This window comes from Perognathus longimembris, chromosome 17, assembly GCF_023159225.1.
Source record: "Perognathus longimembris pacificus isolate PPM17 chromosome 17, ASM2315922v1, whole genome shotgun sequence".
NCBI lineage: Eukaryota > Metazoa > Chordata > Mammalia > Rodentia > Heteromyidae > Perognathus > Perognathus longimembris.
In genome coordinates, this window is record NC_063177.1 from 51,373,569 (window position 1) to 51,387,280 (window position 13,712).

The 13,712-nt window shown below is 56.8% G+C and overlaps 1 protein-coding gene across 1 annotated transcript in view; it reads left to right on the forward strand.

Moving 5' to 3' along the window:
* The window catches only part of Ttyh2 (tweety family member 2), a 35,931-nt gene that overhangs the window by 2,771 nt on the left and 19,448 nt on the right, over positions 1-13,712 (forward strand). The window contains exons 2-3 of the mRNA XM_048366522.1: positions 3,420-3,592; positions 8,077-8,188. Coding sequence (XP_048222479.1) covers positions 3,420-3,592; positions 8,077-8,188 — 285 coding nt within the window. The remainder of the gene's footprint in view (positions 1-3,419; positions 3,593-8,076; positions 8,189-13,712) is intronic.

The window sequence follows — 13,712 nt, forward strand, 5'->3', positions numbered from 1 at the left end:
AAATAGCCCAGCCCACCTCTAACAAACCTCTAACAAACAAAGATGGCGCCTGTTTCAAAGAGCTCCCAGGGAGGGCTGTGAACTAGCTGACAGGAAGTGGCTTCCTGCTCCTGGCTCCCTGTCCTCAGCTGGCCAGCTGTTCTTCTCAGGGATGAACGAGGAGGTAGAGAGCGGAGTCGTGCCTGATTCTGGTGGCTCACACCTGTCATCCTAGCTACTCAGGAGGCTGAGATCTGAGGACCACGGTTCAATAGCAGCCTGGGCAGGAAAATGGGAGAGAGATTCTTATCTCCCGTTAACCACCAAAAGGCTGAGAGTGAAGCTGTGGCTCCAGTGGTAGAGTGACAGCCTTGAGCCAAATAGCTGAGAGATGATGCCCTGGCCTCGAGTTCAACCTCAGTCCAGCACCAAAAGAGCAGCAGGCGTCTTACTTTGTGTACCCACACCGATGGATTCCGGTGCTTCTCTGAGGAGATTCAGTTCACAGACTCACCAAAGGGCCCTGCCTGAGTCACAGTCATCAGACTGTCATGCCTGGTGGGCCGACTGGGTGCTCCCAGCTCCCCAACCCCAGCCTCAGCCCCCCCCCAACCCCCACTTCTACCTAATGCTGAACCCCCTTGGAGCCCAGCCTCAGTAGTCAGGGTGCCCCTGTTTGGGTCCTGGCTGGTGCTTCCTACCATGGGCTCACCATTGCCCAATAACCAACCACAAACCCCGGTAGGCTGAGGAGAAGGGGTGTGTCCTTCACCACCAGCCTTTCCCCTCTCCCCTCCCCTCCCCTGCCCCGCACCCTCTTTGTGCTCTGGGACTTGAGTGTTAATTAGGGGCAGGGAAATAACTGCTTATTGGGGAGCAGCTGGTGACATCAAGTTTGTTGGTTGGTGTGCCCCCCCCATCCTCTCTCCTCTCCCTCTCTCCTCCCTTCCTTCCCCCATCCCTGTCCTCCACCCCTGCTCCACACACCCCCTAGCTTCCTGCTCCAGTCTGGGTCTGGGTTTCTCAGGCCCGGCCTTCCTGCCTGGGCTATCGGTGACCTAATTGAGACCGGCTGCTGCCCAGCCTGGAGAGGCCCCAGGCCACTGAGTCCGGGGCAGATGAGGAGGAGGGCTGGGTGCGGAGGGCCAGGGACTCCGCAGGCGTCTCAGCGCCCGCCCACCGCCGGGACGTGGAGGGCTTCATGGAACTGCAGGAACTGCACCACCACGTCTCTTCTGCACCGCTTCCGGAAGGATCTTTCCGGGCCAGGTGGGGATGCGTGGTTGAAGCCATGTTGTTGTTTTGTCCTATGAAGGAAGAGACAGTAGGACTAGAGGAAACAGGAAGCGTAACGGGAAAGGTCTAGAAACCTGAGTGTTCTCAGCTGGTCTGCAAGGAAGGTCTGCCTGACATTTTCCTACCTTTTTTTTTTTTTTTTTGGCTGTACAGGGACTTGAACTCAGGGCCTTGAGTTTAGAAATCTGATACTCTACCACTTGAGCCATGCCTGCAGCCCAGATTTTTGCGGGTCACTTTAGGGATGGGGTCCAGCAAACGTTACCACCCATAATTTTCCAAAATCTCAGTCTCCTGAGTAGCTGAAATTGCAGACATGAGCCACCCAGTGCCTGGCGCATCGGGACTCTGTATGTGGGTATGCACAAGCACCGAGGCTTGAACTCAAGGCCTTAGGCTCGCCCTTGGCTTTTTTGCTCAAAGCTGGCACTCTACCACTTGAGCCACAGCCCTACCAGCTTTTTTTTTTTTTGCTGGTTAATTGGCAATAAGAGTCTCGTGAACGTTTCTGCGGGATCTTCAGATCTCCGCTTCCGGAGTCACTGGAATCACAGGCATGAGCCACGGGCATTCGGCGACAGCGTGCATTATTAAGGAATACCCAGGTCTTAACGGGGAGGGCCTCAGAGGTCCCATTTTGGGGTGCAGGGGCTCTGCCTTCCTAGGAGGGAGCGAGTTCTTGAAGGTCGGGGAAGGTGATAAGTCACGTCGTCCATCTGCTGACCCGCCTGTCCTCTTTGGCTGTCCTCACCACTGCTGCCAGCTGTCCCCGAGACTAAGAAGCCTGTCGATCCAGGGCGACCGTCAGAGCAGTCCATCAGGGCCCAGCCGCCTGCCTGGGGCCTCAGAGGCTGCACACGGCCTGGCGGCGGGATGGCGGGGGGGGAGTGGGGGGGGTGGACACCAGGAAGGGGTATGCGGGACCGCGAGCGTCCACGCCGCTGCGCTCGGCCCCCTGGGCACGTAGCCTGCTCCCCTTCAGACCTCGGGTCCTGCGCTCTCCCCACCCTGCTCACGGCCACCCCTAGCCTGCAGATTCCCTGACACGGGGTGTCCCGGCCCGTGCGCGTTGGGGAACCTCCGGGGGGGCGGGGGGTGGGTCCTGAGGAAGCAAGAAGTACTGGCAGCTCAGGTCCGGCCCTGGCTGCTGGCCGCCAAGCCCGGGGTCCATCTGGTGTCCATCTGGCGGAATCAAGAGATTATCTCAAGACGGGAGTGGAGGGGGAGCACCGGGCCTCTCTACAAACCGCAGCTCCTCGCAGTGCAAGACTGCCAGACACGTGGAGGCCCCAGGAGGCCTCTCCAGCCCCCTCGGGGTCCTGGCTTGGCTGGTCCCCTTGGCACCTGGACCGGCTGCCTCCTGCACGATGCTTCTCCTCCCCCCCCCCCCGCCCCCCCCTCCCTCCCCACAGCTGGCCTCTTGGGAATCTGCATAGGCCGTATTATACCCAAAATGGGCACAGTCGGTATAGGGTGTCCTGGCACGGTGAGTTAGCTGATGTGCCCGGGTTCCCCACACCCCCCCCCCCTTTACCCTAGCTCCGTCTTCTCCTGAGCCCCCGGATGCTCTGGTCCTCCACAGCCTCTTCCTGAGAGCGAATTGTATGGCCCTCGCTCTAGTTCATCATCGTTCCGGCTGGTCTCAAAATCTATTATCAGCCAGGCACCGGTGGCCATAGTTGTCATCCTAGCTACTCAGGAGGCTGAGACCTGAGGACCCTGGTTGGAAGCCAGCCCCCCGGGGGCAGACAAATCTGAAATCCTGAGAGACTCCCTTTTGCAATTAACCAGTTTAAGAAAAATAAAAGTCAGAAGTAGAGGTGTGGTTCAAGTGGGAGAGTGCCATCCTTAAACACAAAAGCTAAAGGGCAAAGCCTGGTCCTGGTTTAAGCCCTCAGCATCAGCCTGGGCCCGATCTGTATCTTCCTGCAGGTGTAGGAGCTGGAAATCCCAGCCAGCCACCCCCAGCTCTCCTGCTCCCGCAGCCCCACCGAGCCCACCCGCTCGTGCTCCGGGACACCCCCCCCAGTGCCCAACTGCACTGCCCGCTGACTGAAACTGCCCCTAGCAACGGGGGTGGAGCCTACTCCAGCCCCACCCCCACTGCCAAGGACGAGCACTGACCCGGCCCTTCCCTCTTTCAGTCCCTGCTGTTCCTGGGGCTGCTGGCCGCCGTGGGCCTGGGGCTGAACCTCGCCTTCCTCGCCGCTTACGTGGTGTGCTCCTGCTGCCGCCAGCGAGACCACGGGGCGCAGAGCAAGCAGCGCGGCTCCTGCTGCGTCACCTGGACGGCGGTGGCGGCCGGGCTCTTCTGCTGGTGAGCGTCCCTGGGCCTGCCCGGGCCTGGGCCGTCTGTCTGTGGCCGCGACGCCGCCCTCCTCCACCCTCCCAGCCCAAGTGTCTCATCAGCCGTACGGGCTCGTGCTCCTGCCACCAAGAGCACTGTCTCTCTTTTCTTGCCAAATATCAGGAGTCAGATCCCAGCAGTGGGGGGGGGGGGGGGGGTAGGCACGTCTCCAGAGTGTCCCCCAACTCCCCTCCCCGTGCGGGGGCCATGCCGGAGGCGGCCCGGGCCCCTCCCTGCCCGCGTGGAGCGGGGAACATTCCCGCAGAGTGGACATCCAGGTTCTCAGCGCCCCCTGCTCCCTGGGTCTGTTGAGGTCAGAGGTCAGAGGCAGCAAGCCCGTCTCCAGCCCAAGTCAGTTCTGTTTTCTCGCGAGATCAACGCCTCTCCGTGTCTCTAGCTGGCTCTTGGTTTCGCGCCGGGCGAGGAAGGACTTGTACCTCGCCCGGGAGCCCGAGGTGCGCGGCCCACCCCACCTGGACAGTGCCCGCGTCCACACCCATGCCAGCTCTGTCTCTATCCCAGAGGCTTTTCCAGAAGCCTCGTGTCCCCCTTGATGTGCCCCTGGGTGAGGTTACCCTGTGGACGGAACCCCGTATTTCTCCTCAGCAGGATGAGTCCACAGACAGGTCATCGCGCTACCACACTTTTCTTTATTTTATTTTATTTTTTGCCAGTCCTGGGCCTTGGACTCAGGGCCTGAGCACTGTCCCTGCCTTCTTTTTGCTCAAGGCTAGCACTCTGCCACTTGAGCCACAGCGCCACTTCTGGCCATTTTCTATATATGCGGTGCTGAGGAATCGAACCCAGGGCTTCATGTATACGAGGCAAGCTCTCTTGCCACTAGGCCACATTCCCAGCCCCACACTTTTCTTTTGTTAGCACATGTTACCATGCCAGAGCTGGTGGCACACACTTGTAATACCAACACACCCGGGAGGCAGAAACAAGAGGATGGAGAGCTTGAGGCCAGCCTGGGCTATTTATCAAGTTCTGGGCCAGTCTGGAACCTTCAGTACTTATAATACAGGTAATCCTTGCCATCTGCAAATTCAAATGGAGCCCTACAAAACAACAGAAAGACACGGGCTCTTCCAAAACTTCCAATGGGGTGTCCCAGTAGCATCCCCAGCCACCTACTGTATGGAAAAAAAAATGCTGTTAGCCCTCCTGGTCTGCCTCTCCAGCCTGTGGACCAATGTGCACAATACCCGGATGAGTTCATAAGCAAGCTTTGGCTGTCTCTTGTCGTGTGTGTGTGTGTGTGTGTGTGTGTGTGTGTGTGTGTGTGTGTGTGTGCGCTGGTCCTAGGGCTTGAAATCAGGCGTGGACACTGTCCCTGAGCCTTTTTGCTCAAGGCCAGCTTCTACCACGTGAGGCCCAGCCCTGCTTCTGACTCTTTGCTGGTTAATGATAGATAAGAGTCTCACAGACTTTCCTGCCTGCTCTGGCTCCCGGTTGTGATCCTCCGACCTCAGCCTTCTGAGTAGCTATAGGCATGATCCACCAGCTCCCGGCTGCGAGACGCGGTGTCTCCCTATGTAGACCAGACTGGCCTCAAACTTTGATCCTCCCGTTGCAACCGCCCAGAGCTGGGATGCTAGCTGTGCATCACCGTGCCCTAAGCATCCACAGGATTCTGACTGCAACATGCTGAAAAACATTGGCTTCGGAGCTGAGGGCACCCTAGAAGCGCTTCTGTAACAGTCTTCCAGAGAATTCCATCCTAGGCTCTGGCTGGCTTGCTAAAGAAATAGAAAGATCTGGGCACCGGTGGCTCACACCTGTCATCCTAGCTGCTCGCGAGTCTGAGATCTGAGGATCACAGTTTGAAGTCAGCCTCGGCAGGAAAGTCCCCGTGGGGCTCTTTTTCTTTTTTTTTGTTTTCGGTGAGTCCCGGTGCTATCCGTGAGCTCTGCACTTCCGGCTTTCTGGTGGTTCATTGGAGATAAGAGTCTCCCAGACTCTTCCTGCCTGGGCTGGCTTTGAACCTCCATCCTCAGATCTTATCCTCCCGAGTAGCTAGGATGAGAGGCCTGAGCCACAGAGACTCTTATCTCCAGGAAACCACTCACAAAAAGCTGGAAGTAGTGCTGTGGCTCAAGTGGTAGAGTCCTAGCCTTGAGCACAAAAAGACTGGGGGGCGGGGTGGGCAGCACCCCGGGACCAGCAAAAAAAATAAGTAAATAGATCAAAAGAACTAAACATTGCGGAGGCATGTGCGCATGAATCTTTCCTCCTCTCCCCAAATTAGTATTTTGAACAAAAGCTCCGTCGGCGGACCAGCCCGCCGTGCTGGGATCCCACGAGGGTACCGGTCCGATGGAATATGATTGATTGCAGAGTGAAGATTTGAACTCTCATTCACTCAGCTTGGAATGTTGGACTGAAACTAACCCGATGGAATTTCACAGTGGGAGCTTTCAAGTCTGCTTTTGGTTAACACTGAACGAAGATCAGTATGGCTCTCGAGGGAGGCGAGGAGGCTGGGCTTCACAATTCCGGTGAAGGAATCTTGGGGCTGATTGCATACCCTAAAGTCAGTGTGGGTGGGACTGGAGGCCCACCGTCAAATCCGTGGGGGAATCGGGGAACCCAGAGTGGTAACTCCCCTCCCCCACTCGAGGCTGGAGCCACCAGGGGTTGGCATGAAGCCTGGGACCTCAGCAGCCTGGAGTCCAACCAGTGCAGAGTTGAGGGCCATGGGGTAGCGGGGGGAGGGGGGCAGGGGGGGTTCTTGGACCCCACCAGACTCAACGCATGCAGCACCGTCCCCCAGGGCAGCCCTGGGCTCCCTCCCGCCCTTCAGAACCTCAGTTTGGACAGCGTTTTCTTCTACTTTTTTTTTTTCTTTTTGTGCTAGTCCTATAGCTTGCACTTGAGGCCTGGGCACCGTCCCTGAATTGTTTGTTGTTTTTATTAAACTCAAGATTAGTGCTCTACCACTTGGAGCCACAGCTTCCTTTCCAGCTTTTCGGTGGTGAATTGGAGTCTCACAGACTTTCCCCAGTCCAGGCTATCTTTGAGCCCTGGTCCTCAGATCTCAGTCTCCTGAGTAGCCAGGATTACAGGCGTGAGCCAGCAGTGCCCAGCTTGGGGCAGCTTTTCTTACTGGCCAAATGAAATGTGCCGTAGGTCCCGTGCCAGGACACATTGGCCTCTGTGGTGTGACTTTGGGTGGTCCTGAACTTCCAGCCCCAGACTTCAGCCTCTCTGCTCAAGTCAAAAGCCTGAACTATGGGTGTTCATAGCCGCTTTGATTCACAGTTGCCAAATGTGGAAGGTACCAGGATGTCGTTCAAGAGCTAACTGGGTTTTGCTGGGTTTGCTTTTGTTATTTTTCTTCTTCCTTTTTTTTTTGTTTTGTTTTGTTTTGTTTGCTGGTCCTGGGGTTTGAACTCAGGGCCTGGGCACTGTCCCCAAACCTTTTTGTGCTCAAGACTAGTGCTCTACCATTTGAGCCACAGCACTACTTCCAGCTTTTTCGGGGACTTTCCTGCCAGGTCTGGCTTTGAACCATGGTCCTCAGATCTCAGCCTCCTGAGTAGCTAAGGTTACATGTGTGTGCCACCTGCACCTGGATCATTATTTTTCTTTTTTATTCCCGTGTGTGTGTGTGTGTGTGTGTGTGTGTGTGTGTGTGTGTGTGTGTGTGTGTGTATCAATACTGGGGCTTGAACTCAGGGCTTTGCACTCTTGCTTGGCTTTTTTACTCAAGGCCAGTGCTCTACCCCTTGAGCTACACCTCCACTTCCTGCCTTTTGCTGGCTTAATTGGAGATCAAAATCCATCAGGGTAGACTGGCCCCGCTGGTTTTGAACCATGATCTTCATATCTCACACCCTTGAGTAAGCTATGATTACAGACATGAACCACCTGGACCTGGCTTACTTTGTTATTTTTCAAACAGGTCTTCCCCACCCCCCCCCCCCAGCCACAATCCTCTGGCTTACACTTCCTGAGTAGTTAAGATGACCAGCACACACCACCTCGCCCAGCTTTTTGTTGTTGGGGATACAGTCTTGCAGGGCATCTAAGCAATAGGACTAAAAGGCAAAGGAGGCCTAGAAGACTGTTCGGTGCGTTTTGGGGTGGGGGTGGGGGCCAGGGTAGTACTAAGGTGGTAAAATCAGGGACTTTCTCCAAGTGACGATTGGTTCCCTAGGTTTTGTTGAGTCTAGCCTGGACAGCGATTCTCCTCGCCACGCCTTCCTCATTGCTGAAATCACGAGGGCGCGCACCATGATGCCTTGTTTTTTTATTGGCTGAGAAGGGGGTCTTCGAGAGCTCCCTGCCCAGGCTAGCCTTGAACCGCAATCCTCCTGCTCTCAGCCTCCCAAGGGGCTGAGATGGCAGGCCCGAGCATCTGCACCTGTCCGATTGTTTTTATTTGTTCCTCGTTTATTTTTTTCCGAAACCCATTCTCCTCTGACTGTTGTTTGGGGTCTCGCTCGTAGTGCTGCGGTGGGCGTCGGTTTCTATGGCAACAGCGAGGCCAACGATGGGATGTACCAGCTGATTTATTCCTTGGACAATGCGAACCACACCTTCTCAGGGATCGATGAGCTGGTAAGGCTTAGGGGCGACCGGCCGGGCAGGAACACAGCCCATGAGGCCAGAAGGTTGCAGAACGAGGGGGGCCGGTCAGCTCCCGGGAGGCAGCTGCACACTTGGGCTCTGAGGGAGGGGCACACACGCGGGGCTGGACTTCCTTCCCTCGTCACCAGGGTGGTTTTTTACATCCTAGGTCAGGAATGGCTTGGGGAACGGCTGTGGGGTCCAGTCGCTTTCTTCTCCGGATGGCTGAACACGGCTCTTTGCTGAAAAAGACCTTAAATGCCAAAATGTACCCCCTCTCCTTCCCCCCCCCTCTTTTTGTTTTCCTGGTTCTGGACCTGGATAGGGCCCAGGCACTATCCCTGAGCTTTTGTGTTCAAGGCTGGTGTCCTACCACTTGAGTCACGACTCCACTTTAGGCTTTTCTGGTGGTTAATTGGAGACAAGAGGCTCACAGACTTTCCTGTCCAGGCTGGCTTCAAATCGTGATCCTCAGATCTCAGCCTCCTGAGTAGCTAGGATTATGGGTGTGAGCCACCAGAGCCCTCCCAGCCCCCCCCTACTTTTTATTAACAATCACTTGGGGGGCGGGGCAGTTACTGGGGCTTGAACTCAAGCCTGTACGCTGTCCCTGAGCTTTTCTTCATCAGTCATGGGGCTTGAACTCAGGACCTGAGTGCTGCCCCTGAGCTTTTGTACTCAAGGCCAGCCCTCCACCACTTACTTGAGCCACAGCCCCACTTCTGGTTGTCTGGTGGGTAACCAGAGAGAAGAGTATCATGGATTCCCTGCCTACTCCAGCTCAAAACCGTAATCCTCAGAGCTCAGCCTCCTGGGTCGCGAGGATTACAGGCATGAGCCACTTGCATGGGGCTCTTCGCGGTCACTTTAAGTACTTGCCGTGGTCAGAGTCCCATGGGGTCCAGGATATGTCCAAGAAAAACCTCTTCTGGAACAAGAAGCCCCTGCAGGGGGGGAGACTGCACCAGGCCCCAGGAGCTGGGAGCTCTCGGATTGTGCTCGGCCAGCCAGATAAGGAGGACTTCCATAGGAAGGAAAATGCTACTCTGCGGAGTGACGGGCCGGACACGAAGCCCCAGGAATTGAGGTTCCCTCTCCCCGCATGCCTCTTGCTCTTTCCCACTGGTTTTCTGGACACCCAGGGCAATCCTGGGCGCTTCCCTACAAAGAGAGGCTCTTGATAGAAGAGGCCTCAGGGCGATGTGGACCTTGTCATCTGCCCCATGTGTGCTCCTCTCTGGACTCAGTTCTGAGCAGAGGGGTGACAGCCCCAGCCCCAGCCCGAAGGGCCATTTGTGTTACACAGCCCCCCACCACGAGACCCAGCACCAGCTAGAGAAATGGGTGACTGCCGCCGCGGCATCCTGGGAATGGGGGGGGGGGAGTCTCAGAGGACTGACCTCATTCCCCCCCCCCCTCTCTGCCTTAAGCTCCTCTAAGGCTCTAATCCCTCACTGGGCCCTTGGAGGGGAGGGGGGGGCTCTCCTTAAAGAGACAGCTGGGCTGTTCATGATGCCCCTGGTATTTGGGGGCCTCCAGAGAGGGGTCTTCCAGAGGCTAAGAGCAGGAAGCCGGGCTCGAGCCTCACGCTCCTGCAGAGCTCATCCGTCTGCCCCATGTCCTCCCCGGTGTCCACCCTTAGTCCCAAGTGTCTAGCCAAGGGACAGCCTCACAGAACTGGGCTGACTTACTTGGGGTCAGCATGGGGGGGAGGAGGGGACATGACCCAGTCTAGGGGTTCGCCCTCTTGCTCCCCAGCCTCCTTCACGGCAGGCCCTAGTGGGGAGGGGCACCAAGATCACTGCCCTCTGGGCTCAGTCTGCCCCCCTTCTTCGCCCTGAGTCATTTCCCACCCCCCCCCCCGCCCCACCCACAGAAAGGTTGGGAGAGGAACTCAGTCAGCCCTGGGAAGGAGGAAAGCCCCAGAGCCATGACCTTCACCGGCTGGACTGCTAGTGGGAAAACTGGAGCTCAGCCTGGTTCTGCAAAGCTCTTCTCTCCCACGAGGAGGACAGGGCGAGGGAGGGAGGAGGAGGAGGAGAACAGGGAGGAGGAGGAGGAGGAGGAGGAGGAGGAGGAGGAGGAGGAGGAGGAGGAGGAGGAGGAGGAGGAGGAGAATAGGGAGGAGGAGGAGGAGAACAGGGAGGAGGAGGAGGAGGAGGAGGAGAATAGGGGGGAGGAGGAGGAGGAGGAGGAGGAGGAGGGGGAAGAGGAGGAGGAGGAGGAGGAGGAGAACAGGGAGGAGGAGGAGGAGAACAGGGAGGAGGAGGAGGAGAACAGGGAGGAGGAGGAGGAGGAGGGAGAAGAAGAGGTGGGAGAAAAGGAGGGAAAGAATGAAGAGGGAGGAAAAGAAGGTGAAAAGGAGGGAAATGAGGAGGAATGGAAGGAAGAGGAGAGAGGAGGAGGACAGGGAGGAGGAGGCTGGCTGGCTCAGGTACAAGGCTGAGGCTGCCGGGCCAGGCTCAGATGCTTGGCTACGAGTCTCTCCCTCTCCCCCACCGGCTCCCGAAAGGCGTTCTTCCCAGGGCCCCTACTCGTCAGAAAGCACACGCGGTGGTCGTCGCAGGGCCTGCCTGGCGATGGGCCTTGGGGCTGGGAATGGCTGCTGGCCCCGTGCCAGGCCCCGGGTGGTTGGATTGGGGGGGGGGGGGGGGGCTCTGGGAGAGGTGGCAGATCTTGGCGAGCTCTGGGTGGGGTTGTCCGCGCGTCAGAGAAATGGTGAGGTGAGTGAGCGTCAGCCAAAGTACAAAGTGGGTGACTCAGACGATGAGGTCCGTCATCATAATGACTGTGAGCAACATGAAGTGGGGGAGCTGGGGTTGGAGGGGGTTGCGGGGGAGGGGCCCTCCGGGGCAGGGCAGGTGACTTAGCCCTGAGTTTTGCTGGGAGCCACCTCAGCAGAGGCCTTCTGGGGCTGCCCCAAGGCAGAGCCGGCTGCTGGGCCCTCCTCTGGGGGACCCCTCCCTGGATCAGAGCCCCTACCTGTGCCCTTCCACCTGGAAAGGGTGGGTTGGGTGGCAGCTCGGGGTTCTGGACCCGCTGCAGGGCAGAGAGGGCTTCTTTGGGGAGATTGGGGGACAATTGCCAGTGGGTCCCCAAGTTCCAGCCCCTTCCCCAGGGACCAGGCAGGCCTCCTCACCCCTCACCCCTCACGATGTAGTCAGATTTTTGTTGTTTTGGTGCCAGTACTGGGGCTTGAACTCAAGGCCTGGGCGCCGTCCCTTAGCATTTCTTTTTTCTGGTGCTCTACCACTTGAGCCACACCTCTATTTCTACTTTGTGCTGGTTAATTGGAGATAGGAGTCTCATGGACTTCCCTGCCCAAGCTGGCTTTGAACCATGATCCTCAGTTCTCAGCCTCCTGAGTAGTGAGGATTTACAGGTGTGAGCCGCAGAGCCCAGCACAAGTCAGCTCCGAATAGCACCTTGGATTCCACCAGACCCGTGAGCTCTGCCGACTTGGGTTTTTGCCTCCTTGTAGGGTCCAGTGTGTAGGCCGCACCTGGGTGGAGAAACTGAAGCACAAAGAGGTGACCTTGGTTGAAAAGTGGTGTAGCTCCAGCAGGACCAGAACCCAGGGCTCTGGTCTTACCCCATGCTCCTCGTGGCTCCACCCATGGCTAGCTGCTCTTGGCTAACCCGGTGAAGCCAAGCTTCCTCCTTCCTTCCTCCCAGAGATTTCATTCAGCCCGGAGCTTGAGTCCAAGTGGCCTGGACCAGAACTGGCCTGGCCTCGGGGCCTTGTGTTCTCAGCTGGCCATCTACTACAAAGTGGATCCCCATCTCCACTTTGGCTTTTTGCTGTTTAATTGGAGATAAGAGTCTCAGGGACTAGATTTCTGCTAGGGCTGCTGGCTTCAGACTAATATCTCAGTTCCGTGGGTAGCTAGGATTACATGTAGGAGCCAATCAACAAGCCCAGTTTGTTTGTTTGTTTTTTGTTTTTTTTTTTTTGGCCAGTCCTGGGCCTTGGACTCAGGGCCTGAGCACTGTCCCTGGCCTCTTCCCGCTCAAGGCTAGCACTCCGCCACTTGAGCCACAGCGCCGCTTGGCCGTTTTCTGTATATGTGGTGCTGGGGAATCGAACCTAGGGCCTCGTGTATCCGAGGCAGGCACTCTTGCCACTAGGCCATATCCCCAGCCCCTGTTTGTTTGTTTTGACAGTACTGGATTTGAACTCAACCCTTGGGAGCCTCAAGCTCCAAGGTTGGAGCTCTATGACTGAGCCACTCATCCAGCTCGTGTGTGTGTGTGTGTGTGTGTGTGTGTGTGTGTGTGTGTGTGTGTGTGTTGAGACAGGATCTCACACTGTAATCCAGGCTGATTTTGAATTCTCAACCCTCCTGCTCCAGCCTCCCAGAATGCTGGGATTCATTACAAGCAATGGCCTATAATCTGTAGCCCTTTGTCCTGATGTTTGATGTTGGTAGATAAAAGTAACATAGTGTCATGTTTGTTCAGAATGTTATTAATCTGTAATAGTGCTACTCTTCTTCATTGTATGAAGTCCTTGTCGATTTTACCTTCTTCACTTCACCAATAGCCAGGCACAGCGGCACATGCCTGTAATCCCAGCTACTTGGAAGGCGGAGGCAGGTGGATCACTAGTTCATAACCAGCCCTTACCTCAAATACAAAATAAAAAAAAAGGTCTGGAGGCTTGGGTCAGGGGTGGAGAACTTGCCTAGCATGTGCAAAAAGCCTGGGTACTGAAAACAGCAATTAATTAACCAAGCAGGCTCCCATTAGGATAATGCTTAGTTAACAAATGAACTCCGACATGGCTTGGGGTTTTCATCCCTGTGGGAAGCCCGGGGCATGAAGTGGTTCTGCCTTGGTGTCTCCTAGTCCCTCAACCAGCTCCCGAGAACCAGGCACACGCCAGAAAGTGGAAGAAGCCATTGACGTGGAGGAAATGAAATGAAGCAAAGAACCATTCTGAGCCCCCACGCCAGGGCTGGCTCACGCTTACCAAATCCTGGCTACTCAGGAGGCTGAGTGCTCAAAGACCACGGTGTGAAGCCAGCCCAGGCAGGAACGGTTGTGAGACTCTTACCACCAGTTGACCACCAAAAAGCTGGAAGCCGGGCTGTCTTCTGGAACCTGGAAGTCCCCTTGTGGGACGGACATGAAAAGCTCCCCCTCCCCCATGCCGTCCCCGGGACCCCGGTGGTGGGAAGGCCCCGCCGCTCCCTCCTTCATTTTTATCTTTCCAGTCTCTGGGAGCCAAGGCCATCAGAGAAGGATTAGTAGGAGCTGCCTCACCCCCAGCCCTGGCTTCTGGGTTTAGCGTGACCATTGCAAAACAACACAATCCCTCTTCCTCCCAGCTGCTGCCTGGCCGGCCCTGCAAGCACAGGCTTTGTCCCCCGGCCTGGCCCCTATTGGCCTTTGCCTGACAAGCCACTCTGTGTCTCTGTCCTCCGGAGCCTGTCCACCCCTGGGCAGGACAGACAGACCACCCCTGGGCAGGACAGACAGACATCCCTGGGGCATGAGCCCCAGAGCCGGCACT